The sequence below is a fragment of the Pisolithus orientalis genome, assembly GCF_024613125.1.
Source record: "Pisolithus orientalis strain OTSU chromosome Unknown F5J12scaffold_16, whole genome shotgun sequence".
Lineage (NCBI taxonomy): Eukaryota > Fungi > Basidiomycota > Agaricomycetes > Boletales > Pisolithaceae > Pisolithus > Pisolithus orientalis.
Genome location: NW_026260797.1, coordinates 352,276 through 376,924, shown reverse-complemented (window position 1 = coordinate 376,924; position 24,649 = coordinate 352,276). Strand labels below are relative to the sequence as shown.

Below are 24,649 nucleotides of genomic sequence, written 5' to 3'. Positions count from 1 at the left end.
CAATTAGGGGGTGATTAGTCAGACCTCCAAATAGACTCAAACACCGGCTTGACTGGACACCCTTTGAGGCGGTACTAGAAATTTAAAAAGTCGACTGGCTTGGTTGCTGCCAACTGGACGCCGGCGCCAGATGATCGTTCGGTTCACTTCACAAGGTTTTTCCTCTTTCGTGTCGTTTTACGCTTGCGCAAGACAGCAGCTCACGCATAGCTATCGAAACCACCCCGGAACATGCTCTCGTCTACCTCCGCTAGACACACTAACTCATCGTGTCTCCAGGAGCAAATGCAAATCCAAGGTTCAATTTCCATTTCTTCCGTGAAACACGCGTCCTCTAACCATATTTCCTTACAGCGAGGCTTTCATACATCCGCACCACTTTCGGCTGGCGCGAAAAATCCATACGAAGTTCTCGGTGTAAGCAAGGACGCATCATCCACTGATATCAAGAAGGCCTATTTCTCTGTACGGGCTTCATTTAATCTATTCGTGGTCATTTTGGCTTATCCATTTCGGGTACCAGCTTGCGCGCAAGTACCACCCGGACACCAACCCAGACAAGGGAGCTCAGCAGAGGTTTTTGGAGATACAGGAGGCTTATGATGTATGTGTGTGTGCCTCGTGCCATTTACAAAGCATATTTACACTTTCCTAGACCTTGAAAGATGACAAGAAGCGAGCAGCTTACGACCAATATGGTTCTGCTTCACAACAGCCGGGTTTCGACCCAAACGCATTTGCTCGGAATCCTTTTGCAAATGCAGGCGCAGGTGGTTTCTCGGGATTCCATGATTTCAAAGAGGCTTTTGGGTCTAGTCAGGGCGATCTGTTCTCCCAGCTTTTTGGCGGGGCATTCGGCGGCCGCACTCGCTCTGGGGGATTTCACCAGAGTTCTAGAGGTGCTGATGTCGAGGCTCGCGTCAATATTGGCTTTATGGATGCCTGCAAAGGAACTTCGCTCGATGTGAATGTGAACCCAGTCATCGCGTGCCCTACGTGCTCCGGCACTGGTCTCAAGCGAGGCGCGAAACGGGCAACTTGTTCTTCCTGCCATGGTACTGGAACGCAGACTTTTGTTATCGACAGCGGCTTCCAGATGGCAAGCACTTGTAATGCATGTTTTGGAACGGGATCCACTGTCCCTCGAGGGAGTCAGTGTTCCACTTGCAACGGGCAAGGTCATATTAGAACCAAGAAGACTGTTAAGGTTGATATACCGCCAGGTGAGTCGCGCGTCTTCTATTAGAAGTTTTTATTCACCGGCAATATTAGGGGTGGAAGATGGTATGACCATACGTGTACCTGCAGCCGGTGATGCCCCTTTGGCTGGGAAAGGTAACCACGGAGACCTTCTCGTTCGCGTCAGCGTTTCCCCTTCCAAGGTTTTCCGGCGGCAAGGCGCTAATCTGCATCACGAAGCTCGAATACCTATGCACGTCGCTATTCTAGGTGGTCGCATCAGGGTCCCTACCCTCGACGGACACGTCGATGTTCGTGTACCAAGCGGGACGCAACATGGCGAAGAAATGGTTCTCCGTAATCATGGTGTACCATCCGTCTTTGACAGTGGCAAGGGAGACCTGTTTGTATCGTTCATTGTTCAGCTTCCAAGGTTAAGTGCTGTCGTAATGAGTTCGTGGGGTCATAAACTGATCTGATGACAGATCTCTATCGAAGCGGCAACGGGAGATACTACAGCAGTATGCAGACGATGTTGAGGGCCGGAGCAATACTTCATCATCGACCACTGCGGACAAGGGGAATCCTGACGGCCGAAGCTCATATAATACTAATGCATCTACTGATAACGGTACGGCTTCTTTTCCTCATTCACCACTGTCCTCCGAGGACGGGTGGTTGTCTCGCGTGCGGAAGAGAATACGAGAGCTCACTGGGCATTGATTTATCCATGGTTTGTTATCGCGACATTCGCTTGATGTCATCAATTGCTCCTCAATCCCACTCGGTAGAGGGACCTCATACAAGGGACGCTGCAACGGACGATACTTCTCCGGACAACGCGGAAAAGGATTCCAAGAGGAGGGCTACAGCTTAGCTGCACGCCGCATAGAAACACCATGTTATCTACGCATGGTTAATGGTAGAATAATACGGACGATATATGTGTGAATTCTGACCACATTAACGGACGTCACTGTCGCGTGGACGACATGTGAAGGGGACGGGTGTAGTACTAATGAGTTGCACACTCGATTACATTCAGATCGGCGCGTGGCTTGAAAGCACCGCGGTGAAACCACTTGGAACCACTATCATCTCCAGGACTCTTCACGTTCCTTTACCATCCGTATCTGACCATTGTCCTGGAAAGGCCTTCGAAGTTTCAAACTCAAAAATTATTGATTTGGCCGCGATAGCTTCCCAGATCTCGTCTCGTAGGTCTCATCACATAAACGATCCAACCGTTCCTTGCGCAGATGTGACGAGGGATTTCTTTCCTGGGACCAGAACCTACAATACCGGCTTTCCATATTCTTTCAAAGTACGTGCCCCCCGGCAGCAATCTGTCTTCTTTGCTTCTTTATGCGTTATGGCCTAGGCACAAAGCCCCTTCATTCAACCTTTGCTGGTCATTTCAAGCGCGTCCCGTTGTCATCATGCAGCCCTTCGTGGCTGCTCAAAGGGTCAAAACCCTTTCAGGTCGAATCGCGGCGTTTGTCAATGAACATAGGTCACCACCATGGTTCGAAGCCACTTCCGGGGCTCTTTCGCCAAGTATAAAATGGAGTGGAGGGGGGGGAGGACTATGATCAGACAACACAGTTTACACTAAGATCCCTGTCTATAACCCCCTGACCCATAAGTCATGTTTTCTCTGCCGTTCGATTGTCGGAAACCAGCCGCCCCTTCGTTGACGAACGGTGAACCCGCCCCCACTCCTGGAGTGCCGCCAACTTCGGCGGCCGTTGGTTCCCCTATCCAAGCTGCTGCCCCGATCCCTTCACAAGGGGCGCAGGCCGATCCTGGTTTTTCTACTTCGCGTTTGCTCTTCGTGCATATAGGGTAAATATACTTCCGGAATGTGCTTCCTTCCGACATGCTTAATCAAGGCCATAGGGCTGCTATGGCACTGTTTCTAGCAACCACAGATGCTGTACGTATAGTGGCACTACGCTGGGCCTTCCTCTCATATTATATTTGCAGACCATTGTCTCGACTAGTTTGCCAACCATTGCTAGTGACTTGGCAGCATCTCAGAGCCAATATACGTGGGTTGGCGTAGCCTATATGTTGACGCAGACAGCGTTTCAGCCGCTTTACGGAAAACTGTCGGATTTAATGGGACGTAAGGTGGGCAGCTGGACAAACGCAGTGTTGTGGTGCTGATAACCACTCAGAACATCTTATATGGAAGCATGTTGATTTTCTCCATCGGTTCATTACTTTGCGGTGCAGCACACGTGAATTCCGTTCAATTCTTTGCCAATGTTCATACCATTTGACTCAGCTGATCGTAGTCTATTGAAGGCCTTATTTTAGCCAGAGCCTTGGCTGGGATTGGGGGCGGCGGAATTGTCAGTTCAGTATGGGTACTAACTTCAGAAATTGTAGAACCAAGAAGTAGGGCCAAATGGTCGCTGGCGCTCAGCGTGACCTGGAGTTGCTCAGCTATTGCTGGCCCGCTTTTGGGTGGCTTATTCAGTTGTAAGTAATCTTATCAGCTGTGGGGGAATGACGTAACAGGCGCTTACAATGCGCAGCTGGTGCTTCTACCACATTTAATTGGAGATGGGCCTGTAAGTCGTAACTTGGCAATAGGGCGCAGAGTTATCACTTAAAGTTATCTCCAATCAGTCTACTTGAATCTTCCCGTTTGCTTTGTTGCTCTGGTTCTTATCACATCGTCACTTCGGAACATCCGCTTCGGACGCGCTAAATGTGCATCGTGGCATGCCTTGGCCCAGCGCTTTGATTTCGTTGGGTTGTACGCGGAAAGCTTCTCGATCATTCTTCGCATTCATGATAGATTTTTAGGTTGCTTTTTATGGCTGGCACGGGGTGTCTCACAGTTGGCTTTAGTTTTGCCATGGACGTCGGTTGTCAGGCGATCATTTCCGGCAGAACGGTTCTTGATCTGACTCCTTTTCAGGGAATTCACCTTCTACTCTGTCCTTCGTCATATCAGGACCCCTTGTCCTCGTCCTCGGTGGATTTTATGAGGTCCATACCAAACGAGACGCTTTGTTCCCGCCCTCAGCTTTCAAGGATCTTACAGTTGGTAAGAACGGATATCATTCCATCGACCACGGCTCAATAGGCGCACTGTAGTGATTATCTTGGTCATCACTTTTTTGCATAACTTTGCATTCAACGCTGGGACTTTTTACCTTGCTTTATACTTTCAGGTATGACTCTTGCGCTTTTGCGAACCCCAGACCTTATATCTCTCGTACAAAGGCCGTTTATGGTTTAACACCGCTGGATGCTGGCATTCAGATGTTGCCATATTCTCTTGGATCCTCACTTGCCTCTATGCCTGCCGCCTGGCTCATTGGACATCTTCAGAAGAAGACCGGTGATACTAATGGGCAAAAATGGATCATCACCATGGGACTCTTCATTTCTTCCGTTGGATTTGGTAATCCTCTCCGAACATTGATAGTGACCGCCTCCGCTAACGCCACAGTCAGGTCTCCTCACCCTACTGGACGACATGACCACGCCTGCTTTACAAATCATTCTTCCATTGACAGCCGGTATTGGAATAGGAATGCTGTTCCATGCACCATACCAAGTATTTGCGAGAGCGCTAGATCCCGCTACTTTGGCTACGGGCACGAGTGCCTTTTTCTTGGTACGGTTTACGGGTGCCACAATTGGTCTGGTGAGGACGCTTCTCTAGGTTGCATCTCGCTAAGGCCTGACCCGCGCGTATGGAAATACTAGGCGGTAGCAGGTTTAGTCTATAATGAAACTCTCATGCGTGGCATGCCAGCGACCTACTGGATCGAGTCATCTCCCTCCATTGATTGGAGCTCATTACAGTTTATCGAACCGACATCCCTTAGATCAGAAGTACTGCACGCTGTAGCCGTTGCGATCAAGGTCGGTGTGTACGTGATATGCTATTTGTCACTGACACGTTTTCTTGTAGATGATCTGGGTTGTCTGCACCCCACTTCTAGGCTTAGCATTCCTGGTCAGTGGGTCCCCCCTGTAGTCGTTTCATCGCATCTCTGAGCCGAGTATCGGTAGATATCCCTGTTTACGAAGCGGTTCTCGATAGAAGATGCGGACTGCAACTCACAAGAAAAGCAGTGCGCGAAATCTCCATGTTCAGTCTCGGGATCTGAAGTGTAGAACATTCAAACTCTATCTGATTGGTACAACATTGTAGGCAAATCATCTCTTTCTTTCTATGCACGATTTCATTGCCACGTACATTTGTAAGGAGTACCTGATCGCATTGCATATACCTTTCACGGCATGTACCTCAGATCAACAGGAGTATATCGATAATGATAAAGACGCGTTGAACCTGTCCCTCGTCCCCCTGGACACGAGTACATCAGCCTAAGTTATCTCCATGTCGCCTGGAGGTTCGCCTGCAAAGAGCGGCCGAAATGCATGGTGTGCACGAGGCTGGTTAGAGTCCGCCGCGCAGCCCGCTGAACATGTAATAAGAAACTGAAATGAAGTCCCGAAGTACCGCACGAAGCACAATGTTTTCCGGAGCAGCCCATTTATCACATGTAAGTCGTGCTAGGTTCCATTCGAACACAAGGGGGCTTCGCCGAGAAACTGCGGCAAGGAAACAGTATATTGCCTGCATGCGTCAAGTGTGTGACACGTGAATCCGTGGCGCTATGGTAGAACCAGACAATGATTTCGATTGATATTCTAATGATGTAAGAATTAGAATTTTGGGGCGACCTCGAGTGTTATTACATGGACTGGTATTTCTTTGAATGCCGAGGGGCACGTAATTGATCGGTGGGAGTGATTAAACACTACCAATTCGGTAGCGAAACTGCCATGCAAGGATGGAGTTGCCTTCCCCGCGGGTTTTATGTAGCAGCGCCCCTGTGTCTGCAAGCTTGTCCTAGTCGAATTAATCTTTAGCTAATAACCCTTTCGTATTCGGCGAAGCTTGAGTGTCGGGGGTCCTGATGATTACATAATCTTCTTACCGGTCGCGTGCCGGAAAACAGCTGCCAGCTTTGCTTCCCTCCGGACGACCATGGCTGAGACGGCGCTGGTCACAGAGTCCACATCTTCCACCGGGACAAGAAATACCTCCGATACTCAGATGTCATTGGTCGAAACAGCATCCCCTTCATTTCGCCCTGCCACTGCCCTAAAGCAGGATGGTTCTTCCAGAACATCATTCCACACTCCCTTATCTACCTCAAACTCAGCTCTTGCGGTTGATATTGTCAATGGGCTTCGTGTTGCTCACGTTAAGCTAGACCCGAGGTAAGCCATCCCTCTACTTGACCGCCGTTCACTGTCTGCGCACGGTCGCCTCTCGTACAGTTGACCCCCTGTCACGTCATCGACGGTCTGGTGTCTCGTCTCTGGTCCGGTGACTTTACTCATGTCCCTTCTCTTTGTTTCCTTTACAGGAAATACAAATCTCAGACTTTTGCAGCGCAACTCTTGTCTATAATCGTCGCTCTCCAGGTGCCCGGTTGGTGCAGGGCGTCTCTCACCCCTACATTGCTCTCTGTCCGGAAGGTGTCTGGGTCCTTGACGAATTCTGTGTATTTCGTTTCCTGCCCATCTTCCCAATGCGTTCCTACCTTATTATTGCGTATCTACGGCTTCTCTACCGATTCCCTCATATCACGACCCCGTGAACTGAATATCCTTCATATTCTATCGTCACAGTACAGCATTGGACCCGTTATATACGGCACTTTCACAAATGGTCGCATTGAGGAGTATTTTGACTCCGTCACACTTACGCCCCGTGATCTTCGGGAGAAGACCATCAGTCGTTGGATTGGCGCTCGAATGGCTGAGCTTCATTCAGTCAAGATCAGTGCTGTGGAAGGTCCGTTAGCAATCAGCAGCCAGGAAGGGAAGAGTTGGGAGATAGGCGTTAAGAGGAATATCAAGGCATGGTTGCCCCTGGCCGCCGAGGTTCTTGCGCACCCGAACATGAAAGAAGAAGATGCTACTGTTCTCAACATGGATGTTTTTCGTCAGAGATGGTCGAGATACATGCGATGGATTTCTCATGTCGAGAAAGCTGAAGGCTGCAGTCGACGTGTCTTTGCCCACAACGATGCTCAGTACGGCAACCTTCTGAGGTTGACCCGAAGATTGCCAGAGGGAACTCCAGAACACCACAAAGTATGCTACGCTTTCGTCATTCCGTCCCGTCCCTTGTTGCTGATGTCAATTGGAGATTGTTGTGGTCGATTTCGAGTATGCAGCCCCAAATCCGCTTGCTTTTGACATCGCCAACCATTTTCATGAATGGACGGCAGATTACCGCTCGTCGACACCCCATTTTCTCCATCCATCTCGCTATCCCACCCCCGAAGAACGGCGCAACTTCTACGAAGCGTACCTCTCGCATGTCAAGTCGTCCAACTCTGCCTCCTATGATGTTATCAGTGAAACTAGTCTGGCACGACTAGAACGTCAAGTACATATTTGGAGCCCATCATCCCACGCAATGTGGTCGGTGTGGGGTATCGTGCAAGCTAAGGATAATTTAGAAAGAGGAATAGGAGCGGGCGAGTTTGATTACATTGGCTATGCCAAATGCCGAATGGAAGCATTTATCCGCGATCTCGAGGAACTAGGTGTTTAATAGGCTCGCCTTTCACGATCTGTATACGATGTATACCTCGTAATTATATGTAACATCCCATCCTTGCAAACGATGGATGCGGCAGAACAGATTTTCAAACGGAAGTAAAAACAAGGTCATAAAACATGAGACTTCTGATATCGTCGCGAGGCGTGGTCATATGAAAAGCATAACAAATACACAGATAACAAGTAAAAAGTGACGGTGTGCGAGGGATTGGAAAGGCAAAAGGCTAAGTGCACCAGTGTTCAGGGTTAGGAAACAATTTTCCAACTAGCGGTGGTGCCTCCAGTGTCCTTACGGATTTCCACGGACCAACATAAGGAGCTGCCTCCTCTAATGACAGTCGGATGGGTTATTACATCCAACTGTCGGCGAGCCTCGTGCTTCCAACGGAAAGCTCCGACGTCGACCACGGGGCGCTGGAAACATTATTGTCCTCTGGGGATTGTGGGTACGCAGAAGTGGCAGTCAAGTTGGTGCTGCGTGTAACACTGCCCCAATTTCCAGCACTGCCGGATCTCACATGGTGACTACGTGGCACCGCGTTGCCTCCAGGGATGCGGTCATTGGACACCGCAAAAGACGAGACTGGGTTGGCAGCAGATGGAGTCGACGGTGAGGTGAAATCGAGGTCTATATCTGTCCCGTTAAACGAGTGACGTGCAGTCGGATTAGTCGAAGCCTTGTTGAGACGCTAGCCAACCAATGCGTAAGACAAGGAGGTCAGAAGCAAGCCATTAATCATACCTGGTTGAGTCCCACAATATCAAGCCTAGTTGCATTGTGCCTTCCGAAGTCAGGGCCAGCCGTGAGAGGCACAGGAGATTTGATAGTAGTTTGCTCGGGGTTCGAGAGCATCAATGCGTTGCTCGCGAACGTCGGGTACGCGGACTTGTTCTGTTTGGAGACATTGCTGAGCGCAGACGTGTCTACACGCAATGACCCAGTGGGAGGTCGGGTGAAGAACGAATTAGAAGGAGGTGCAACGTCGACCGGGGTAGCTTCATTCTTTCGTTGAATCCGCGCCAGCAACGAGTTTGACACTTCGTTGGGATCACTGTTGGACCTCTCTCGGTTTGCTGTGGTCGCCGACGGCGGGGGAGCTCCATCTGCACCAGGGGTAGCTCCAGAGACGGGAAGTTCTGTGTGGATGAAGCAGCACCGTTTGCCATACGGGCAAGCACCAGATACCCAAAAAGTCTATAACAATGGATGAGAAATCATGTACGCAACTGGAGGACCATACTTACTCTGCAGATTTCAGTCTTGTACTAACGCAACGATCAGAAAGGCGGGTAACCGAGAACAAAGAATGAACACTACCTTGGGGTGGCGAGGCACATTGCGAAGTTCATCTTCGCCATGAGCAAACTGACACTTAGTGCCGTAACGGCAGGAACCCTTCTCCTCCCAAGAGCGGCACAATTCTGTTTTGTACAAACCCAGCTTGCGATTGTTTGCACTAGGTCCACCAGTTACTTGTGAACCGCCATTTGATCCTGCGGTGTTTGAGTGGCCGGTATGGTTGGACACAGCACCGTAGGGCCCGGAGTACTGAGGTTGCAGCCTGTTGACCGTAGCCACGTCTGGAGCATAACTATCAGGAGGCGGATAAAACAACCCCATAGCAGGTGGAGCCAGCGCAGCTTGATACAGGCCATGAGTGCCGAATACCTGATTATTCAGTAGAGCCAACGCCGCAGCGTCCCTCAGTGACGCAGGGTCAGAAGCCGAATGCTGATGGGTTGCACGAAACACGTTGTGTTGTTGTTGAACCCGCGTGACCGCAGGGTGATCCGCATGAGGAACAACCATATCATACAGTTGCTGTGCAGTACCCAACGACAAGTGGGGGACGTGACCTGTTGGATATCCAAGACCTGTAGGGTTTGGCAAAACAGTTTGAGGGAACCCACGCTGCGAAGCACGATACGCCTTCACGGGCGCGGCATCCGTAGGTCGAGGTTGTACGAAATGTTGAGATGCACTAGGGATCCCTTGAGCGGGAGGGAAAAAACCCCTCTGAGCAGTACCGTATTCCGATTGTAGAGCTCCGTTGACGGTTCCGCGCGGCGGCCGATAGTCATACTGCTGTTGACCACGGCCGAATGTGCCAGAGTTCACCAAGGACGGGTAAGACGGCTGATCAGTGGGAAAGGTCTTATCTGCACTACCAAGGAGGTCACGGTAGTGGGAAGATGACCACTGGTGGGCCGACAATCCGTTACCAGTTTGGCTAAGCCCAGCCGGTTCTTCGCCAGCTTGCTTCAAGCGGCGCAAGTCAGCAGTAGAAAGTCCTCCACTGAATGAATGCGGCCGTTCTTTTGCCTCGCCGCCGGTTGCGATCTTCAGCTGCGGGGGGGCACGTAGGGTGTGGCTAGCGGAAGACATGACAGACTCGCGCGAGTCCAGGGTATCCGTGGAGGATACACGGGAGTGGGATGGAGAAATCTGATGATCCGAGTGCTGTGAGGAATCGATACTTGTCTGCGAAGCGGTCTCCAGCGGACTGGCTTCGTTGAATTGCACAGCAGTTGCCTTCGTGAGCTTGGACTGAGGTGGAGTTTTCAAGTGACCATGCACTTCATCAGCTAGGTCACTGACCGAACCCAGATTGAGTTTGGCGATGTCCTGAGCAAGTTCCCACTCTTGCGTTGCGCCTGAGTCGACGAGTTGGCCAGAGCCATTGACCCGCCAACGAAGGCCGTTGCTCGAGTTTCTATCGGAAGCACAACTTGTGTCCGTTGAAGAGTTGTTATTTTCTCCCAGATTAGTACGCGTGGGCATGTTCGATGAATTTTTGAGTGAGAGCAGCGAAGACAATTCTGGGGCTGAATGCTGGATTGCAGTAAGATTCCAAGTTTGCTGGGAGCTTGTGAGAAAGAAGAAGCGAGGAGTACACGAGTACCAACCTCTCTTCCTGTCTCGTGACTGAGTTGGTGGTGTTCACGTGTTGGAGTCCAATCAAGTACGCCGTTCGACTGCGGTCGGGTAGGAAATATCGATAAGGCTGATTCGTGTGCAACGTACAAACTGTCCTTCGATGCAGCAGTACTGGCGACCACCCTTTGCATTTAAATCTGAGATGATCAAGCAGGGTTAGCGCCCAGAGAAACAGCAAATTTCGGGGACTGACCAGTAAATTAGAGTCGATGTGCGTCCGAATGATGAATGCAGGACAAAACGGTTGCTGAGATGGATGAGATAATAATCAACGGATGCGGTGGAGTATAGTATAAGATGTTTGGGAGAGCGTAATTGACAGATAGATAGAACTCGTCGTCACCAACTGCAGGGTAAGAGGGACGAGGAATAGAGATCTAGGAAGAGAGCACAAGATAGGTATAAAAATCAAGATGAGCGAAACCTAGGCTTAAGAGGGACGTGAGGACTATAGGTCGCGTGTCGAGATCAAGTACGACTGTCTGGCAAGGAACAGATGATGGGGCGGTCGAGGGTTTTGTGAGTTATGGTGATGGAACGAGGTAAAGGGGAGGACTGGCAGAACTGTGAAGGATTTTGATCTGCAACGTGCCCTTCTCGAGGCGGCGTTTGGCAATAATAATAGTGAGGTCTCTCGTTAGATACCTCCGAATTAGCAACCAAGAAGAGCACGCTTGAAGACTCGTGTCCGTCGTATCGATGGCCTGTTAAATAGCGGGGGGACGATGGTAGTCGTCCACTTGCAAGAGACAGACGAAAGACAACGAACCGCATTTCTTCGACTTCGCCTGCACTGGTTTTGGGGCCTTGCGGTGTCGTAAACCGTCCAAGTTGGTTACTAAGTGCGACCAATAGAATTGGCTGGCTGGGGTGTTTCACCTCTCTCCACCTCTCCATTCCCCAAGCCCACTCACTCTTCACAATCACTCATTATTATATGACCCAGAGTGGAGAAATAAATCTCAAAACTCAGGCAGCATACACGCATGTATGCACTGTCCCTTGGCAGCCCATGTTGGATGTCAAATTTGTTGATTATCATGAGTCACGTGTTCCAGACGGGCGCAACTTGGTGTTCCCAGGGCCACCACGTGGGTGGGGGTGATGGCAAGCAACTTCGGCTGGCCCTGCCAGAGAAATTCTGGACTAGTTTACAATCCCGTTGCAGCATCCCGCGTTCCGATCTGCTGTGAGTGGGAGCTCGCACGGCGTGGCGTCTGTATGCTAAGCAAAGGCACGGAACCATCGTGGCCGCGTCCACCCCGGATCCCGTCGCGGGCTGCCAAAAACAATCCCAAATCGGGAAGGTGTAGTGTATGCGCTTGCTCTGATTCCGCGCTTGGTCGGAAAATCGTATCTGCGGAGGACCATCGATTCCTTCATGGCAGATAGACTCGTTATCCTCCAACAAAGCTGCATGGAATGATCGGAGCCCCCACGATGTGATTTATCTGTAGATAAGGGACATGTGCCCCCTATCATCTGGCAGCGGAAAACGAGGCTCATCACGCGCCATCATTTCACTGATGCGGCTTTTGATCAGATAGGCATCATACATACGCACAACCATCGGCGCAATGTTCGGGTCGTGAACCTGGGGATTACCTATTGAATGAAGAAGGCGAAAAACCCAACTGTATGTTGCGAGTTCGCGTATCCCCTATAGATTATAAGTGTGCAACGTGTGACTAGTGTTAATCCGCATTCTTGTTCGGATTCCAACTTGATCACCGCTCACGGAAGCTACCACGTTCCACCTGTTCCCCTCCGTGCAGCGCCGGGAAAGCTAGCGCTGTTGCCGAAGCTTGTATGTTTATGCACTGCCAGCAAACAGCGGAGAACCAGGTCCTACTTTGCAACTACACACTGAGGCATGGCAGCACCGGTGAGCACCGAGGGAGTTAAAGTCCAAGTAATAAGGCGTTATACAAGGGAAGCCGTCGGAACCAGTGCAGTTGAAATGTTGGTGAACTTGGAGGGAAGCACTTAGTATATAAGTCTCAAGCACATTCATATGTATCCCGTTTAGCTCAGTTGGTAGAGCGCGTCACTAGTAATGACGAGGTCAGTCGTTCAAGTCGGCTAATGGGAAATTTCTTTTTTGGCGTTCCCAACTTCGTGTGAAAGACTTGTCATGTATACCGCTGCAAGCTATTGCGAGCCCAGTCGCCTTACTAGACCCTAAGATATCGTACGTACGGTGCACTGAGCGGATTGCATCGCGTATGATCGCAACATTTCGTACGTAGTAGCCGCTATCAGCGAATGGAACGCCGACCTTATTTCCCAAAGTGGGCAAAGGGACCCTGCTTGTCATTTGGCTGGTCGTCGATGCAAGTCAGCCTGAGCGAAGTCCAGCTGGTTGTCCATGACGATCCCATCGTTTAGTCTACGGCCTCTGGGCTCTCGGTTCCTTCTCGGAAATCCTCGCCGTTTCTTCATAGTCGCATTTTCGGGTAGAAATATACGAGAACTGCAAGGAACATGCAGGCAATACGCTACCCGTCACAACACTGCACCGTCGCCCCTCCTTAATTCTGCTCTCGACCGGAAACAGCGTTCTGCGGATTTTCAGCGTGAGGAGTCGGTCGGTCCATTTCAGCTCGGTATCTCCCCCCAACACGGAAAGAGAGTGAAACGATGGTCTGAATTGAGTACAACTGGGAAAGGTCCGTCAGTTCATGCTACTGCCCACCCCTTCGTGTCGGCATTGAGTCTCAAATACGCGAATGAATGTTGACGTTGTCGTGCAGTCTTACGCACAACCCAACGGACGACAAATCTGACGGTCATACTGCTTGGCGCCGGTCTGTCTGCTGTGCTTCTCTATGCCCTGACATCCGAACTTTTCTCCAAAAATTCGCCAACGGTGCTCTACAATGAAGCATGCGAACGCATCAAGTCGTCCCCTCAGGTACGACTCACCGGCAAATATCCTTCCTGCTGGCTTTCTGCAGAGTATTTATTGACGTATTCTTTACTAGGTCGCGAGGTACCTCCGTGCTCCTCTTACGTTCCATAATAACCCCCCTTCTGCTATTCGCCCGCGCCATCGTCACCGACATGTTGCGTCCCAAATCGCAGTGGATTCATCAGGACGTGAACACATGTTCTTGAGCTTTTACGTTCAAGGGTCATCCTCAACGTCCTCTGCCCCAGATGAAGATAAATCCCAGTGGGTCTTGGACGAGCTCACCTACGACGATATCAAGGAAAAGGTCTGGTCCTTGGCCGATTCGACGAAGCGCGCCTTTCGTTTTCTGAGTGGAGACGTCGTTCTTCCAAGAGAGGTTCCTCATCCCGTCGATGAAGAAAAACAAGAAGAGAGAGAAAGAAACGAGGAGCGCTCATTGTGGGGGATCACTGGGCTTTTCAAAGGGTTGCGAAGATGGCGACCATCTGGCGAGGCTAGTATGGACACCGACGTAGTATGGACAGAAGGTGAAGTACACGCCGAGCTGGTGCGGGTAAGTCAGGTCGACATCTTGCGCATGGCGCCTGGAGCATGCATACCTGTACAGTCTGCCCAGTGACACACGCTGACGTGAATGAACAGAACGACGATGGCTACTTCACGTTCCGGTACCTGCTCATTGACATTCCAAGTACGTGATGTTATGCTCTCATCTGACATTGCTCAAGTTGAATATTTTGATTGGGTAACGAAGGCTCAGAAGCCCGTAACTCGCTCAGGGTATACGTCGATAAAGCACCAGACGTCCGAGAAAAGGAGCCTATTGTGCGGTTCCACACCTCATAGAGGACATTCGCTGCCTTTTTGCACGCTCTCGCGGAGATAAGCAACAACGAATACTGGAACGAGGCGGCGTTGCGTACATATAATGTGTACTACATGAATGAATATAAATGAATGGCTGCATGTTCCGTTGAGTTTAATGGACGAGAAAGGTAGGGTTACTACGTAGCAGAGCCTCGGAAGGGGTGCGGTTCTGAGAGTGAGGTTTTTGATTATTCGCCGAAGAGTTTCTGCACGCGTTTGAGAACTGAATCCTTGGCGGGATCTACGGAAGCCAGGCGTGTGGAAGGAGGGGCGGAGTGCAGTGGTGTGATGAACAACGCGCACCCGAATGAAATTGGAAAATGACTTACCGTATGGATGGTCCTTCGATGGTATCTCAAGGAGAGTTGGAAATGCCTGCTGATACCGATCAACGGTAGGTCTAATCTTCTCTGCGATCTGGACGCGCCGGTCCGTAAGTGAAGGGGGAGACGGGGGAAGTTCACTGCTGTGCACACACATGCTGGTTAATGAGCAATATTGCAACGTCCTTGCGTTCTGTGAACTCCTGGAAAGCTGCCTCGATTGTGGATACCTGTGTCTCTAGAGGAAGAAGTTAGCCTGGCCACCGGGTATGAATCCAGACAAGAGTGAAGCTCACTGGAATCCACTACCAGGAAATTCTTCTTCTGTTGTTCGTTGATGTGTCCTATCCCGGCAAGGAGGAGACCTGTGATCGAATCCTGTGACGAGATGTCAGCGTGCGGCTGCAAACTGGAATGGGCACTCCTACTTCATCTCCGATGACTGCAATGAGGTTTCTGTCTTTGAAGGACGTGTGAGATGCCATGCCCTCTTCAAGTTGGGTGACCGTTGGTACGAGGTACACAAAGCTGGCATTACAAGTGACGTATCCATCTTATCACTACACCGCCGTCCACCGTGAAGTTCACCCATGGATATCTTCAATCGACCGCCATCCGTTTCCGAGGATACATTGCATTACACGGTGGTTCTACCTGCCGCCTTACAGGACAAGGCGTCTGCGGCCTCACTAGCAGCGTGCATCCATGACTTCACGTCCTCCCTGTTGCCTAATTTTATCTGGCATCGGGATTCCTTCCAGCTCAAGGTCATTCCAGACCCCGCTTCCAGCCAGCAAGACAATAAATTTGCCTTTGAAGGCCGTATGCGCATCGGGGATTGCGTGGACGATGAGTGGTGCGTGGTCTGGCTCCTCAGAGAGATATCATCCCGTTGGGATGTGGTCATCAGGTATTCGTCTTGCAGTACCACCACCGTATATCTGCGCTCATCGCACTTGTCATCCAGCGTCAACGACTCGGATGGCGAATTTCTGCTTATCGAAGCTGCAGACTTCCTCCCTGGCTGGGTCAATCCTTCAAATGCACTGAACCGGGTGCGCACACTCTCTTTGGTGACCAGGAGTAAGGATCATAGACCAAATTAACTCCCATGACTAGGTATGGATATACAGTGGTCGCCTGCATCTCATCCCGTTGTCTCACGTCTCGGTGCCAAACAAATCACGAAGACATCCCGTTGCTATACAACAGAAGGAACTTAGTACCGGACTCGAGGACAGCGATGAGGATTATATTGCTATTGACGATGCTTTACGTCTCGTTCGAGATGCGTGCATTTGCACTCTAGCTCCGAATGAGGTGGAGGACGCCGTTTGGAAGCGAATATCTGGATATCCCAGCGCCGCAGAAAGACATGTACACACGACCAAGGCCTACCTTCCTGTCGACGTTGCTCGCGCACTTTCCGTCGATCGTTCCCTTGTCCAAAAGGCAGTCGAAACTTTCTACACCCGTGACGCTATCCAACTCCGAGTAGGTAGTCCCTCTCGTGTATCCAGTAAGCTGACACTGAAGCCAAGCGTTAGGCGGCGCACCGTATGGCACGCTTTCCCCCGTCCCCAAATGTTCTCAGAAATGTACGGATGACACGAACAGCATTTGCTCAGCTTATGGGCCAAAAATTTCACCCTCCAAGAATTTTTGGGCAATTCGAGGAGCGTGAAGATACTAACGCATGGCGCTGGCGTGATATTGGTATGAAACTTGTGAGTTAATCGTTGCGATGCTATGTCTGGCATCACTTAGTTACTGCATCTTCCAGGCTTGCGGTTTCGAGATGCTCTATCAAGAGTCAAAGAGTCGCTCAAATATTACGACCGACCAAATTGCATCCTCCGTCAGTCCGCATCGTCAGGGTTACTCTAACCCAACTGCACTGGAATTCTGACCATTAGGTAACAGAGTGAGGCTAGGAAGGATGCGCTACATCGCACACTGGAATATAGATCTTTCATTTCGAGACTAGTATCTTATGGTTATTTCCGTGACGAACGCGAGGGGTCCCAACTTTGGAAGGAACTTGAAGATAAAGCATCTGAAGTTTACATCGAAGCCCTCCGTACAAGGTATGTGCCCAGTTCGCCCAGAGGCCGTGAGCTACTTCATCTGATGGGTGTCAATCCAGCGAGTCGTCGAGACCATCGTTCACGACCCAGTTTAACGTGGCGTTATCCCGTGCTAGTGAGGTTCTTCCAAACGACGTTGGACCAGAAGACTCAGATGAATGGTTGAACGTTGACGCCTCAAGCTTTGATGCAATGCTCACACAATCCGTGAATGATGGCGAACCGGACATCATGGATATTGGTTCTGACGGGCAGGAAAACAGTCGGTCCATTCAGGAACAGTCGGGAAGGTTGCGTGACCTTGCTTCGAAAGTAGAGCAGTTTGTAGAGGGAGAAGGTGACTTGGAAGGTGCACGCTTCGAAGAGTGCGTATTTCCATGACTGGGACTTTGTGAGGAACGTAACACTTTCGTTTTAGTGAGGCATTTTCGGATGGTGATGACAGCGACAGTGTTCAAGAAATTGTCGACACAGATGAGGAGGAACCGGAAGGGTTCACTGCTGGCGAGGTCGCTCGCCAAGAGGCGATGGCCAAGCTTGTCCCCCCACTTCCTGCCACTGAGTATGGTCAGATGCCTGCTTCTTTCAACACCCAACGTGTCGCTAAAACTACGATTGAAAACGAAACCGTGGACATTCCGTCTGAGAGTGCAACCACAGAGGCTATTTCAACTCGACCGATCCGCCGACCACTTCTACCACGCGATAAATACGAAGGGATTGACTCCGATGACGAAGCTTCCTCCTCTGACCCCATCGCAGGCGACGAAGATGAATATGAGTCAGAAGAGGACCGCCCACAAGTGGTGGGAGAAGTGGAAATCGATATGACAGAAGAACAAGATGAGTTCATCGAATTCTCGCGCCAGACACTCGGAATATCCGATGATATGTGGAACGACATCCTCCAGGAACGAGTTCGTCGAGGAGGTATGTTCCTGCCCAAACGATCTAGCCGGTAGTGACGCCCGTTGAAACAGCGTTCGTTCCGAAGTATCCGAAATTTGATAAGAAATTCCGGCAAGTTCAGCAAACAGAGCCAGAGATTCAGAAGACCGGGACCCCAACCTCGGAAGCGGCATTACGCATGCCGACTAGTGGTCCCCGTCCTAATGCTAACCCGAACCTTAATTCGTTCGAAGCCGTCATGCAGGCCATGGATTCGGAGCTCAAACGTCTCCGTCAACCTGAAGCCGGAACAGCGAAAGTATCCCGGCCCGCAGACAAGGGGAAAGGAAAAGGTCCTCCGAGTGCTGGCTTGGATATCGATATCGAAGCCGCAATGGAAGCCGAACTTAATGCTGCCCTTGAGAAAGGTGATGCAGAAGATTCGGAAGATGAAGACGAGACTTCTTTGGACTACAATCTTATCAAAAACTTCCTCGAGAGTTTCAAGAGTCAGGCTGGTCTTTCTGGGCCAGTCAGCAATCTTGCTGGACGGCTAGTGCCAGATTGGAAAATGCCTAGGGACGATGCCTAGTTTACATGTGATGTAGGTCTAGCTCGGCTGGTTGAGGTTAATACGAACTGTGTTTCGCGAAGATAGTGCATCGAGAACCCGTCCGTTCCAAATAATACTTGACCTGACCATCAGTGCACACTACACCACTTTTCGTTATCGCACCTATCCGCCGTGCGGGCGGGATCGGGCCGTTACCGGTTACCTTCAATCGACTTTGGTGGCATATCGAAGTTGGTCATGGAATTTAACGACCTACATCCTACGGACGATTACAGTCACAGATTTTTCATCTGGTACGAGTGGATTCAAGTTCGTTCCATTGATTCATTCTTCATCGAGCGCTTGGCTCATGCCTCTTGCTCAGGCGAATGGACCTCTCACAACAGAGAATGTGTTCGATTATTTCGCAGCCTCTATGTTCTACGATAAACAGAGTAACAACCAAGTTTTGAGGATGCAAACGATGCATACCGGCGTGCCAATACTGAACGAAGCTGAGGAACTCAAGTACGTCTCGTGCTGTTGCAATAGCATATTTTTGACTACGTGAATTCCAATCAGGCGATTTACAGGTGTAGAGTTCGCTCTGGTACATGCACAACCGCCATCCTTGTTCATCATACATAAACGAGAAAGATTGTCTCCACAGGAGGGTAAGTTTGTCTGCTGCTTGCGATGGGACCTAGTTTTGACATCTTGAGGCCAGTTCGTCCCCTGGCGGCGTATTTTGTCATCAACAACCGCATCTATCAATCACCGGACGTCTACACACTGCTATCCAATCGCTTGGTGCCTAGCCTATATTTTTTCAGCGAGTTGTAATTGATGATTTTCGTTCAGTTGGCGTCGTTGAGTTCACTTCGATTCTCTCTCGACACTCTCCGTAAGTACAGGCCTAACTACACCCCTCGTACCGGTTTCGTCTGGCCCATAGTCGATACATCCTCGGCGGAAAATGTCGGCAAAAAGCCTTCGGGAGAAGAAGTGCTCTCTGGCACTCGCGGAACTGGCGAATCGACACCGTCACAGCTCGACAAGCAAAGAACTGGCGGTAGTGCAGGTACCAACGTCACGAAGAAACAGGAATATAATATGCTCATGATGAATGCGATGAAGACGACCGCACTGCACTCGACGCTCACGTTCGTGGCACCACGCTCGCTGGTGCCAGATATTGAGAGCAACCCTCCTGAATCTGTTGTCCCTGGGACCAGTCGACGGACTTCCGTCACGCCTGCGCCCGCTGGGCGGGGCACCACACCCAGACCTTCTTCTTCGAATGCTTCTACGCCGCAAGATACCACGGGCGCGAAGAGTTCTGCAGGCGCTGGTAAGAAGAAGAAGAAACGTACGCGCACTATTCCTCTTATAGGCGCGACCATAACACCAAGCTGACATTTAGGTGCCTCGCTAGCATCATAAGTGATTGCTTTCCTGAACGCTGCTCGAGATAGTACATGTGAAGGAACTTTGGGCAAGAAATTGTGTAGTAGTTATTCAAGTGAAACCGATGATGATAATTCAGGAATTGACAAAATAGTCGCCTTGTATAGTACACGGTATGCAACGTATTTAATATGTAGTGCAAACAGCGGCCTCACCGCCCGCTTACGCCTGTCAGTCTATCGGTCAACCAGTTCAGGGGCGTTGGTAGGCCACCATTCCGTGACCCCCCAACACTACCACCCAAGGCTAGGGGGTTTGATGATACAAACGAGTCCTTTCTTGCCTTGAGTGCCGACTTTACTGTGGAAGGAAGAGTCATTGTCAGAGGTGCAGTAGACTCGGCCATAACCAACCAGAACTGTTAATCTCTTCGACGTTTGTCTCCAAGACAAGACCGCCTTGAATAATTTCTGCGAGGATATGATGGACCTTTGGCGGATGTGGTCAGCGATCCGCACGCTTATCGGTATCAAAACCCAGACGTACCTCATCGAAATGGAAAACAAGGTCCAGTTCGCAGACGTTCTGGAAGGAACGATCGAGTGCTTCTACGAACACCTCCAGAAGGACTTTGAGATTCATTTCACGAGAAGTAGGAAGCCAACAAGGACACAAGCAAGCATACCTGGATCAAATCCAGTATTCCGAGTTCGCTCTCTGCGCCGTCGACGACGAAAACAAAGTAAAGTGTAGCATAATTTCTGTACACGACTCTCCACCGTTCATTCGAGCCATCCTTGGGGCCCAGGAATGCCTCGAGTTCGGGTGCATCTAGGAAGTTGCAGAGTCCTTGGGGACGAACAGATATGAGAGAGAAAATCTTCTGGACAACGGTTTGGGAGGATTGGTGGAGGGGGGTATAGAACTTGGTCAGTCTGGGGATGCCAGAGGTGTTGACTAGGGTCCTACAAAGTTTGGAGCCGTACGGGGCGCAAAGGAACGCTAATTCTCACATATGAGCACGGCATGAATCATATCAACAGTTTACAGGGGGTGTTGCAATGGTTTGTACTAACATTGCCTCTGCAAGACGGTCGGAAATTAATTGGATACGCAGGGCACGTGATCGCCCACAACCTGATCGAATTCCACCACACCTTCACCCAACAGACAGCGAAATGCAGGTAAAACATGAAAAGCAGGCAGCGGAAGGGGAGACGTCGAAGTAGCAAAATAGTTACGACCATCCACAGTTTAGGTATATACAAAATCATATAGAAATGTTCGAGGGCAGTCGAGTAAAGAACATAGATACGCGGAAGGCACCAGTTAAAATACCCTTTGCCATACATGAGCTCGAGATCACGTTCGTCGCTGGGTCCGTGACATAGCACGAACGGTACGATACGGATACACGAATAAAAACGCGTAGAATGGATGACTGAACACGTCACAAATGTGCGCAGCAGACGAATCAATCATCAACTACGACGAAGCGATTGGCGACAAGTATCGCCCGGCCTGAATATCCGACATCAATTTGATGCGGGAACTGGAGAGAAGACAACCCACCAGGGAACCAGAGGTCATCGCAAACGAGTATTTTATTTAATGTCTGCACACGAACATTCGGTGGCTGTGCCAACCCAACCCTTGCCACAGTTGTCACACCATCCCCTCGGTCCACTGTCGACACCGATAGGCTTGGGCGCTGCGGATGGCAGAGAGCGAACGGACTCCTCCCGATGAATGCTCACGAGGTGTCGACCCAAGTCGTGCTTGCGACTGAACGAACGTCCACAATTACGGTGGGGACATACATGAGGTTTCAGCCGGTTAGGATCGTGCGTTGCCATATGCGTCTTCAGGTTGTAAGCACGAGCAAAGGCTATTGGCAGCAGTCAGCAACGTAGAGGGGATGTCATTGGATAGAAGAGACAAACCACGGGGGCAAGTAGGGCATTGATATTTCTTGCGAGGATCGTCTCTTGAATGTTCCTCTGAACTACGGACGGCTCTCGACTGAGAGAGGCAGGGCGTGACAGCTAGCTGAGACATGCCAGACTGGGAGACGGCGGAATCTGTGCCCATACAGGACAGGTAGAAGTCGGCGGTGCTGGAGCGTGGAACAGCGGCGATGCGGGATGCACCGCCATAATCGGAGTAGCTGGCCCGCTTGACGGAGTGGTCAACGGGCGCAGTGGGAGAACTGCGAGGGCTGATGGGCAAAGCACCGAAGGCACTTGGGTCTACAGTGACGGGCATGTTGTTGGGGTTGGCCTGCACAGCTGCGCTGGTACCGTACTCGGAACATCCGCTGTTCGTTACACGGATGCGCTGGAAATCCATTTCGATATCGAGAGGGAAGGGACAGTTCGTAGTGGGATAGGAGGAGTCTGAGAAATTATAAAAGGACTCGGAACGAGAAGAGAGCGTTTCGTAGGCGCTCTCGGAGGAAGCTGTGATAGTGGAAGGGGGGCCACACGTTGGGGTGTCGGATCTCAAAAAGGAGTAAGCGTCGTTGGAGTCAACGGTGAGAAGCTGGAGGTGGACCCCTTCGTTGAAGGCCGCGAGGCTGGAGTCCAATTCAAGTTCGAAGAGATCGGGATGAGGTGCGAGGATGTCAGATGGCGAGTGAAATGAAACAAAGTCAAGGCCTTGCTGCTGCTGCTGCTTGGCGTATTCTGGCCCATACAGCTCAAAGGAGGAGAACAAATTGTCGTCTCGAGGATCAGACATTGTCAAGCGCTGCGCAGACGTCGTTGGTTGCGGAAGGCGTTGGGAGGAGTCAAGTGGGGAGTTATGTGGACGAGGAGCAGCGACTGCGGAACACGACAGTTTGTTTATACGGACAAATATCGATTTGTCATCGGCATCGTCATCGTCGCTGACTCATCCCCACCCACTCATTCTCCTTTTGTGCCCTCAGCAAAAGGCACCGGCGGTGTCCGACGATAGATGCGCGGCTGTGATTGGCATTGCCTTCCACGACCTCGCATCGTGTAGCCCCGTCGGTCGTCCGTCCGTGCGTGCGCCACGCCCTTGGCAAGCTTGCCTCGCTCCATCACCACGACACATCAGATGAAGAGTGATGGAAAGGTCGGGGTGCCTCTTTCCGTCCTGCAGCAGTATTGTGAGGACCCTTGCAACGCATGTGTCCAGCGAATACCGGATCTGTGTGGCGTTCCTTTCAACGACAAGGCTGTACTCAAACGGAGATACCGTTCACCCGGTTTCCAATTGGCAATTGCCCTTGGGCACATACTTATAGCAGCAGCGTCGCACTTTGTCTGTCGCCCGCCTAGCTCAATCGGATAGAGCGTCAGACTCTTAACCACTAGGCAATCTGAAGGCTGCGAGTTCGACCCTCGCGGTGGGCTACTGGCTTCTCTTTTTTGTTCACACACCGTGTCGACAGGCCTTAAATATGCATTACTATGTATGCTTCATTGTCCGTCATTTCCATACATAAAAGGGGTTTCGCGTGGGGTGTCAGGGTGTGTGGTATCATTTTCGTTAGACGTGTCGCCAACATATCATCATTCTGCTTCGTGTGCCCGGCATCACCTTATCCACGGTAAGTGCAGCAACTATAAAATCACGGTTAGATGACTAGAGTCCTCGATTAGAAACCGGATACCTTATCAAATATGGCACAATGGAGGCCGCTAAGCATGCAAAGGCCGCCCAACTAAGGTATATCCCAGTCCCGTATGACATGCTTATGCCATCCGGGACACCGGAGGAAATTTGCAGAGTGTTTACGCCCTCCGCTTTCTTGACCAAGGATGTCCATATAGCAGCCCCAATCAGGATGAAGATCGTGGACAAGATGGCCAACGCGGCTGAAATGAAGAAAAGAAACGTGTGTCTGAGGACTCCGCTGGAACAAAGCTTCAGATGATGCAAACAACGGGAAACAAGCCGGGTGGCACTCACGTCAACAATGAGAGGAACGCAAAGAGCGTGCCGAATAGCAAAAAGTAATAGGCGACGTGGGAGTTGTACCCCAGGTATGATGAATTCTTGAACGTGGTATCGACGAAGATATAATCCGAGTATTGCGAGTAGTTCTGCAGCATGTCCGCTGTTATGGCGCTGTACGGCTCGAATCTGCTGGCAACAGTGTGGTTCGAACAGGACCCTGCCGAGCCATTGACATAGGCACAGTACGAATACAAGCCGAATTTATATTCTTGTCGAAGCCCAAGCCCCTGTCCTAGAGGCAGTGACGCATCGTCAGTGTACAAGCCCTGTATGGGATCTTGGAAAGCCTGATAGAGGGCATAGCTGGAGAACGTCGACGTCAATAAGGCGATAAACCTCCGCGTGAGAATCTTCACCCATAGCCCGAGACGTTGAGAGTTGCCTGTGTTAGCGCGGTCAGTCAAGGAGAGCAAAGAAAACATGAACGAGCTACCATGGAAATTCCATAAGGAACTGATGAGGTGTTGATTTGTCCGACCTGCGGGCGTCGATAAGATTGTGACCATGAGACTTCTTCCTCTGACATACATGGACAAAGATCATGAGTAGCACAGCGACGGCACTTGAGAAGGCAGTGAGGTCCAGAAGAACACGAGAATTTGCAAGCCCTACGATAGAAAAGATGCGCCTCCGATGCAATACTCCCCCCTCATTATCGTTATTTTTCTCAGTGCTGAAGCAAAGAAACGAGAAGCAAAGTCGTGACTGTCGTCCTCTGAGACAAGTTCAATTAACGCGACTCCCACTTGCGCCGTCCACGCGACACAAGCGTGCCGTTCTCCCCGCAGCCTATCACGTGATTTCAGCAAACGGGGGTGACGAACGCTCAAGGCAGACGTGCAGTGCCGTGCCGCCCAGCAGTCACTACTTCATCATATCACTCGGAAATAC

The 24,649-nt window shown here is 50.7% G+C and overlaps 11 protein-coding genes and 2 non-coding genes across 13 annotated transcripts; 8 read left to right on the top strand and 5 right to left on the bottom strand.

The window, feature by feature from the left end:
* Positions 1–130: 130 nt before the first annotated feature.
* Positions 131–1,902, top strand: F5J12DRAFT_721893 (DnaJ protein; the record flags this gene model as incomplete). The annotated part of the gene is made up of 6 exons (XM_051741338.1): positions 131–239; positions 299–465; positions 524–604; positions 656–1,223; positions 1,273–1,612; positions 1,665–1,902. 6 exons carry the CDS (start codon positions 131–133, stop codon positions 1,900–1,902), a joined length of 1,503 nt encoding a protein of 500 aa, XP_051599437.1.
* Positions 1,903–3,058: 1,156 nt separating this feature from the next.
* Positions 3,059–5,322, top strand: F5J12DRAFT_721771 (amino acid permease ScVBA-like protein; the record flags this gene model as incomplete). Its single annotated transcript, XM_051741330.1, has 14 exons — positions 3,059–3,115; positions 3,166–3,312; positions 3,360–3,422; positions 3,480–3,663; positions 3,723–3,758; positions 3,817–3,946; positions 3,997–4,061; positions 4,112–4,240; positions 4,291–4,367; positions 4,420–4,600; positions 4,653–4,846; positions 4,909–5,067; positions 5,117–5,161; positions 5,218–5,322. The coding sequence occupies 14 exons, from the start codon at positions 3,059–3,061 to the stop codon at positions 5,320–5,322; spliced, it is 1,572 nt and encodes a 523-aa protein (XP_051599436.1).
* A 1,263-nt stretch (positions 5,323–6,585) lies between these two features.
* On the top strand, positions 6,586–7,786 carry F5J12DRAFT_721742 (kinase-like protein; the record flags this gene model as incomplete). The annotated part of the gene is made up of 2 exons (XM_051741326.1): positions 6,586–7,320; positions 7,376–7,786. Coding segments are annotated over 2 exons (1,146 nt in total), but the record flags the coding sequence as incomplete, so codon positions are not given.
* A 358-nt stretch (positions 7,787–8,144) lies between these two features.
* F5J12DRAFT_721580 (uncharacterized protein) lies at positions 8,145–10,576 on the bottom strand (the record flags this gene model as incomplete). The annotated part of the gene is made up of 4 exons (XM_051741319.1): positions 8,145–8,483; positions 8,537–8,989; positions 9,040–9,060; positions 9,113–10,576. 4 exons carry the CDS (start codon positions 10,574–10,576, stop codon positions 8,145–8,147), a joined length of 2,277 nt encoding a protein of 758 aa, XP_051599434.1.
* Positions 10,577–12,751: 2,175 nt separating this feature from the next.
* F5J12DRAFT_t124 lies at positions 12,752–12,824 on the top strand. The gene has a single exon. It is a non-coding gene; the product is annotated as a tRNA-Thr (tRNA).
* Positions 12,825–13,100: 276 nt separating this feature from the next.
* F5J12DRAFT_721769 (TIM21-domain-containing protein) lies at positions 13,101–14,492 on the top strand (the record flags this gene model as incomplete). The annotated part of the gene is made up of 5 exons (XM_051741329.1): positions 13,101–13,401; positions 13,486–13,646; positions 13,717–14,199; positions 14,289–14,337; positions 14,401–14,492. The coding sequence occupies 5 exons, from the start codon at positions 13,101–13,103 to the stop codon at positions 14,490–14,492; spliced, it is 1,086 nt and encodes a 361-aa protein (XP_051599433.1).
* F5J12DRAFT_126756 (ATPase, V1 complex, subunit F) lies at positions 14,359–15,445 on the bottom strand. The gene is made up of 5 exons (XM_051738062.1): positions 15,265–15,445; positions 15,133–15,214; positions 14,992–15,074; positions 14,843–14,930; positions 14,359–14,754 (listed from the first exon to the last, which is right to left on the bottom strand). The coding sequence occupies exons 1-5, from the start codon at positions 15,319–15,321 to the stop codon at positions 14,702–14,704; spliced, it is 363 nt and encodes a 120-aa protein (XP_051599432.1). The 5' UTR covers positions 15,322–15,445; the 3' UTR covers positions 14,359–14,701.
* F5J12DRAFT_834969 (SGT1 protein-domain-containing protein) lies at positions 15,357–18,462 on the top strand. The gene is made up of 9 exons (XM_051745886.1): positions 15,357–15,746; positions 15,804–15,891; positions 15,956–16,330; positions 16,384–16,563; positions 16,620–16,694; positions 16,760–16,923; positions 16,983–17,288; positions 17,342–17,853; positions 17,904–18,462. The coding sequence occupies exons 1-9, from the start codon at positions 15,427–15,429 to the stop codon at positions 18,401–18,403; spliced, it is 2,520 nt and encodes an 839-aa protein (XP_051599431.1). The 5' UTR covers positions 15,357–15,426; the 3' UTR covers positions 18,404–18,462.
* F5J12DRAFT_834959 (MED6-domain-containing protein) lies at positions 18,449–19,906 on the top strand. The gene is made up of 6 exons (XM_051745885.1): positions 18,449–18,694; positions 18,750–18,892; positions 18,947–19,038; positions 19,092–19,174; positions 19,226–19,733; positions 19,788–19,906. Exons 1-6 carry the CDS (start codon positions 18,623–18,625, stop codon positions 19,805–19,807), a joined length of 918 nt encoding a protein of 305 aa, XP_051599430.1. The 5' UTR covers positions 18,449–18,622; the 3' UTR covers positions 19,808–19,906.
* On the bottom strand, positions 19,907–20,851 carry F5J12DRAFT_834954 (clathrin adaptor complex small chain-domain-containing protein). Its single transcript, XM_051745884.1, has 5 exons — positions 20,785–20,851; positions 20,457–20,728; positions 20,318–20,389; positions 20,185–20,260; positions 19,907–20,131 (listed from the first exon to the last, which is right to left on the bottom strand). The coding sequence occupies exons 1-5, from the start codon at positions 20,804–20,806 to the stop codon at positions 19,983–19,985; spliced, it is 591 nt and encodes a 196-aa protein (XP_051599429.1). The 5' UTR covers positions 20,807–20,851; the 3' UTR covers positions 19,907–19,982.
* A 524-nt stretch (positions 20,852–21,375) lies between these two features.
* On the bottom strand, positions 21,376–22,510 carry F5J12DRAFT_721784 (uncharacterized protein; the record flags this gene model as incomplete). The annotated part of the gene is made up of 2 exons (XM_051741331.1): positions 21,376–21,659; positions 21,715–22,510. The coding sequence occupies 2 exons, from the start codon at positions 22,508–22,510 to the stop codon at positions 21,376–21,378; spliced, it is 1,080 nt and encodes a 359-aa protein (XP_051599428.1).
* A 556-nt stretch (positions 22,511–23,066) lies between these two features.
* F5J12DRAFT_t125 lies at positions 23,067–23,151 on the top strand. The gene has a single exon. It is a non-coding gene; the product is annotated as a tRNA-Lys (tRNA).
* On the bottom strand, positions 23,075–24,537 carry F5J12DRAFT_834948 (SUR7/PalI family-domain-containing protein). Its single transcript, XM_051745883.1, has 5 exons — positions 24,371–24,537; positions 24,192–24,320; positions 23,711–24,140; positions 23,412–23,654; positions 23,075–23,361 (listed from the first exon to the last, which is right to left on the bottom strand). The coding sequence occupies exons 2-5, from the start codon at positions 24,286–24,288 to the stop codon at positions 23,340–23,342; spliced, it is 792 nt and encodes a 263-aa protein (XP_051599427.1). The 5' UTR covers positions 24,289–24,320; positions 24,371–24,537; the 3' UTR covers positions 23,075–23,339.
* Positions 24,538–24,649: the final 112 nt, after the last annotated feature.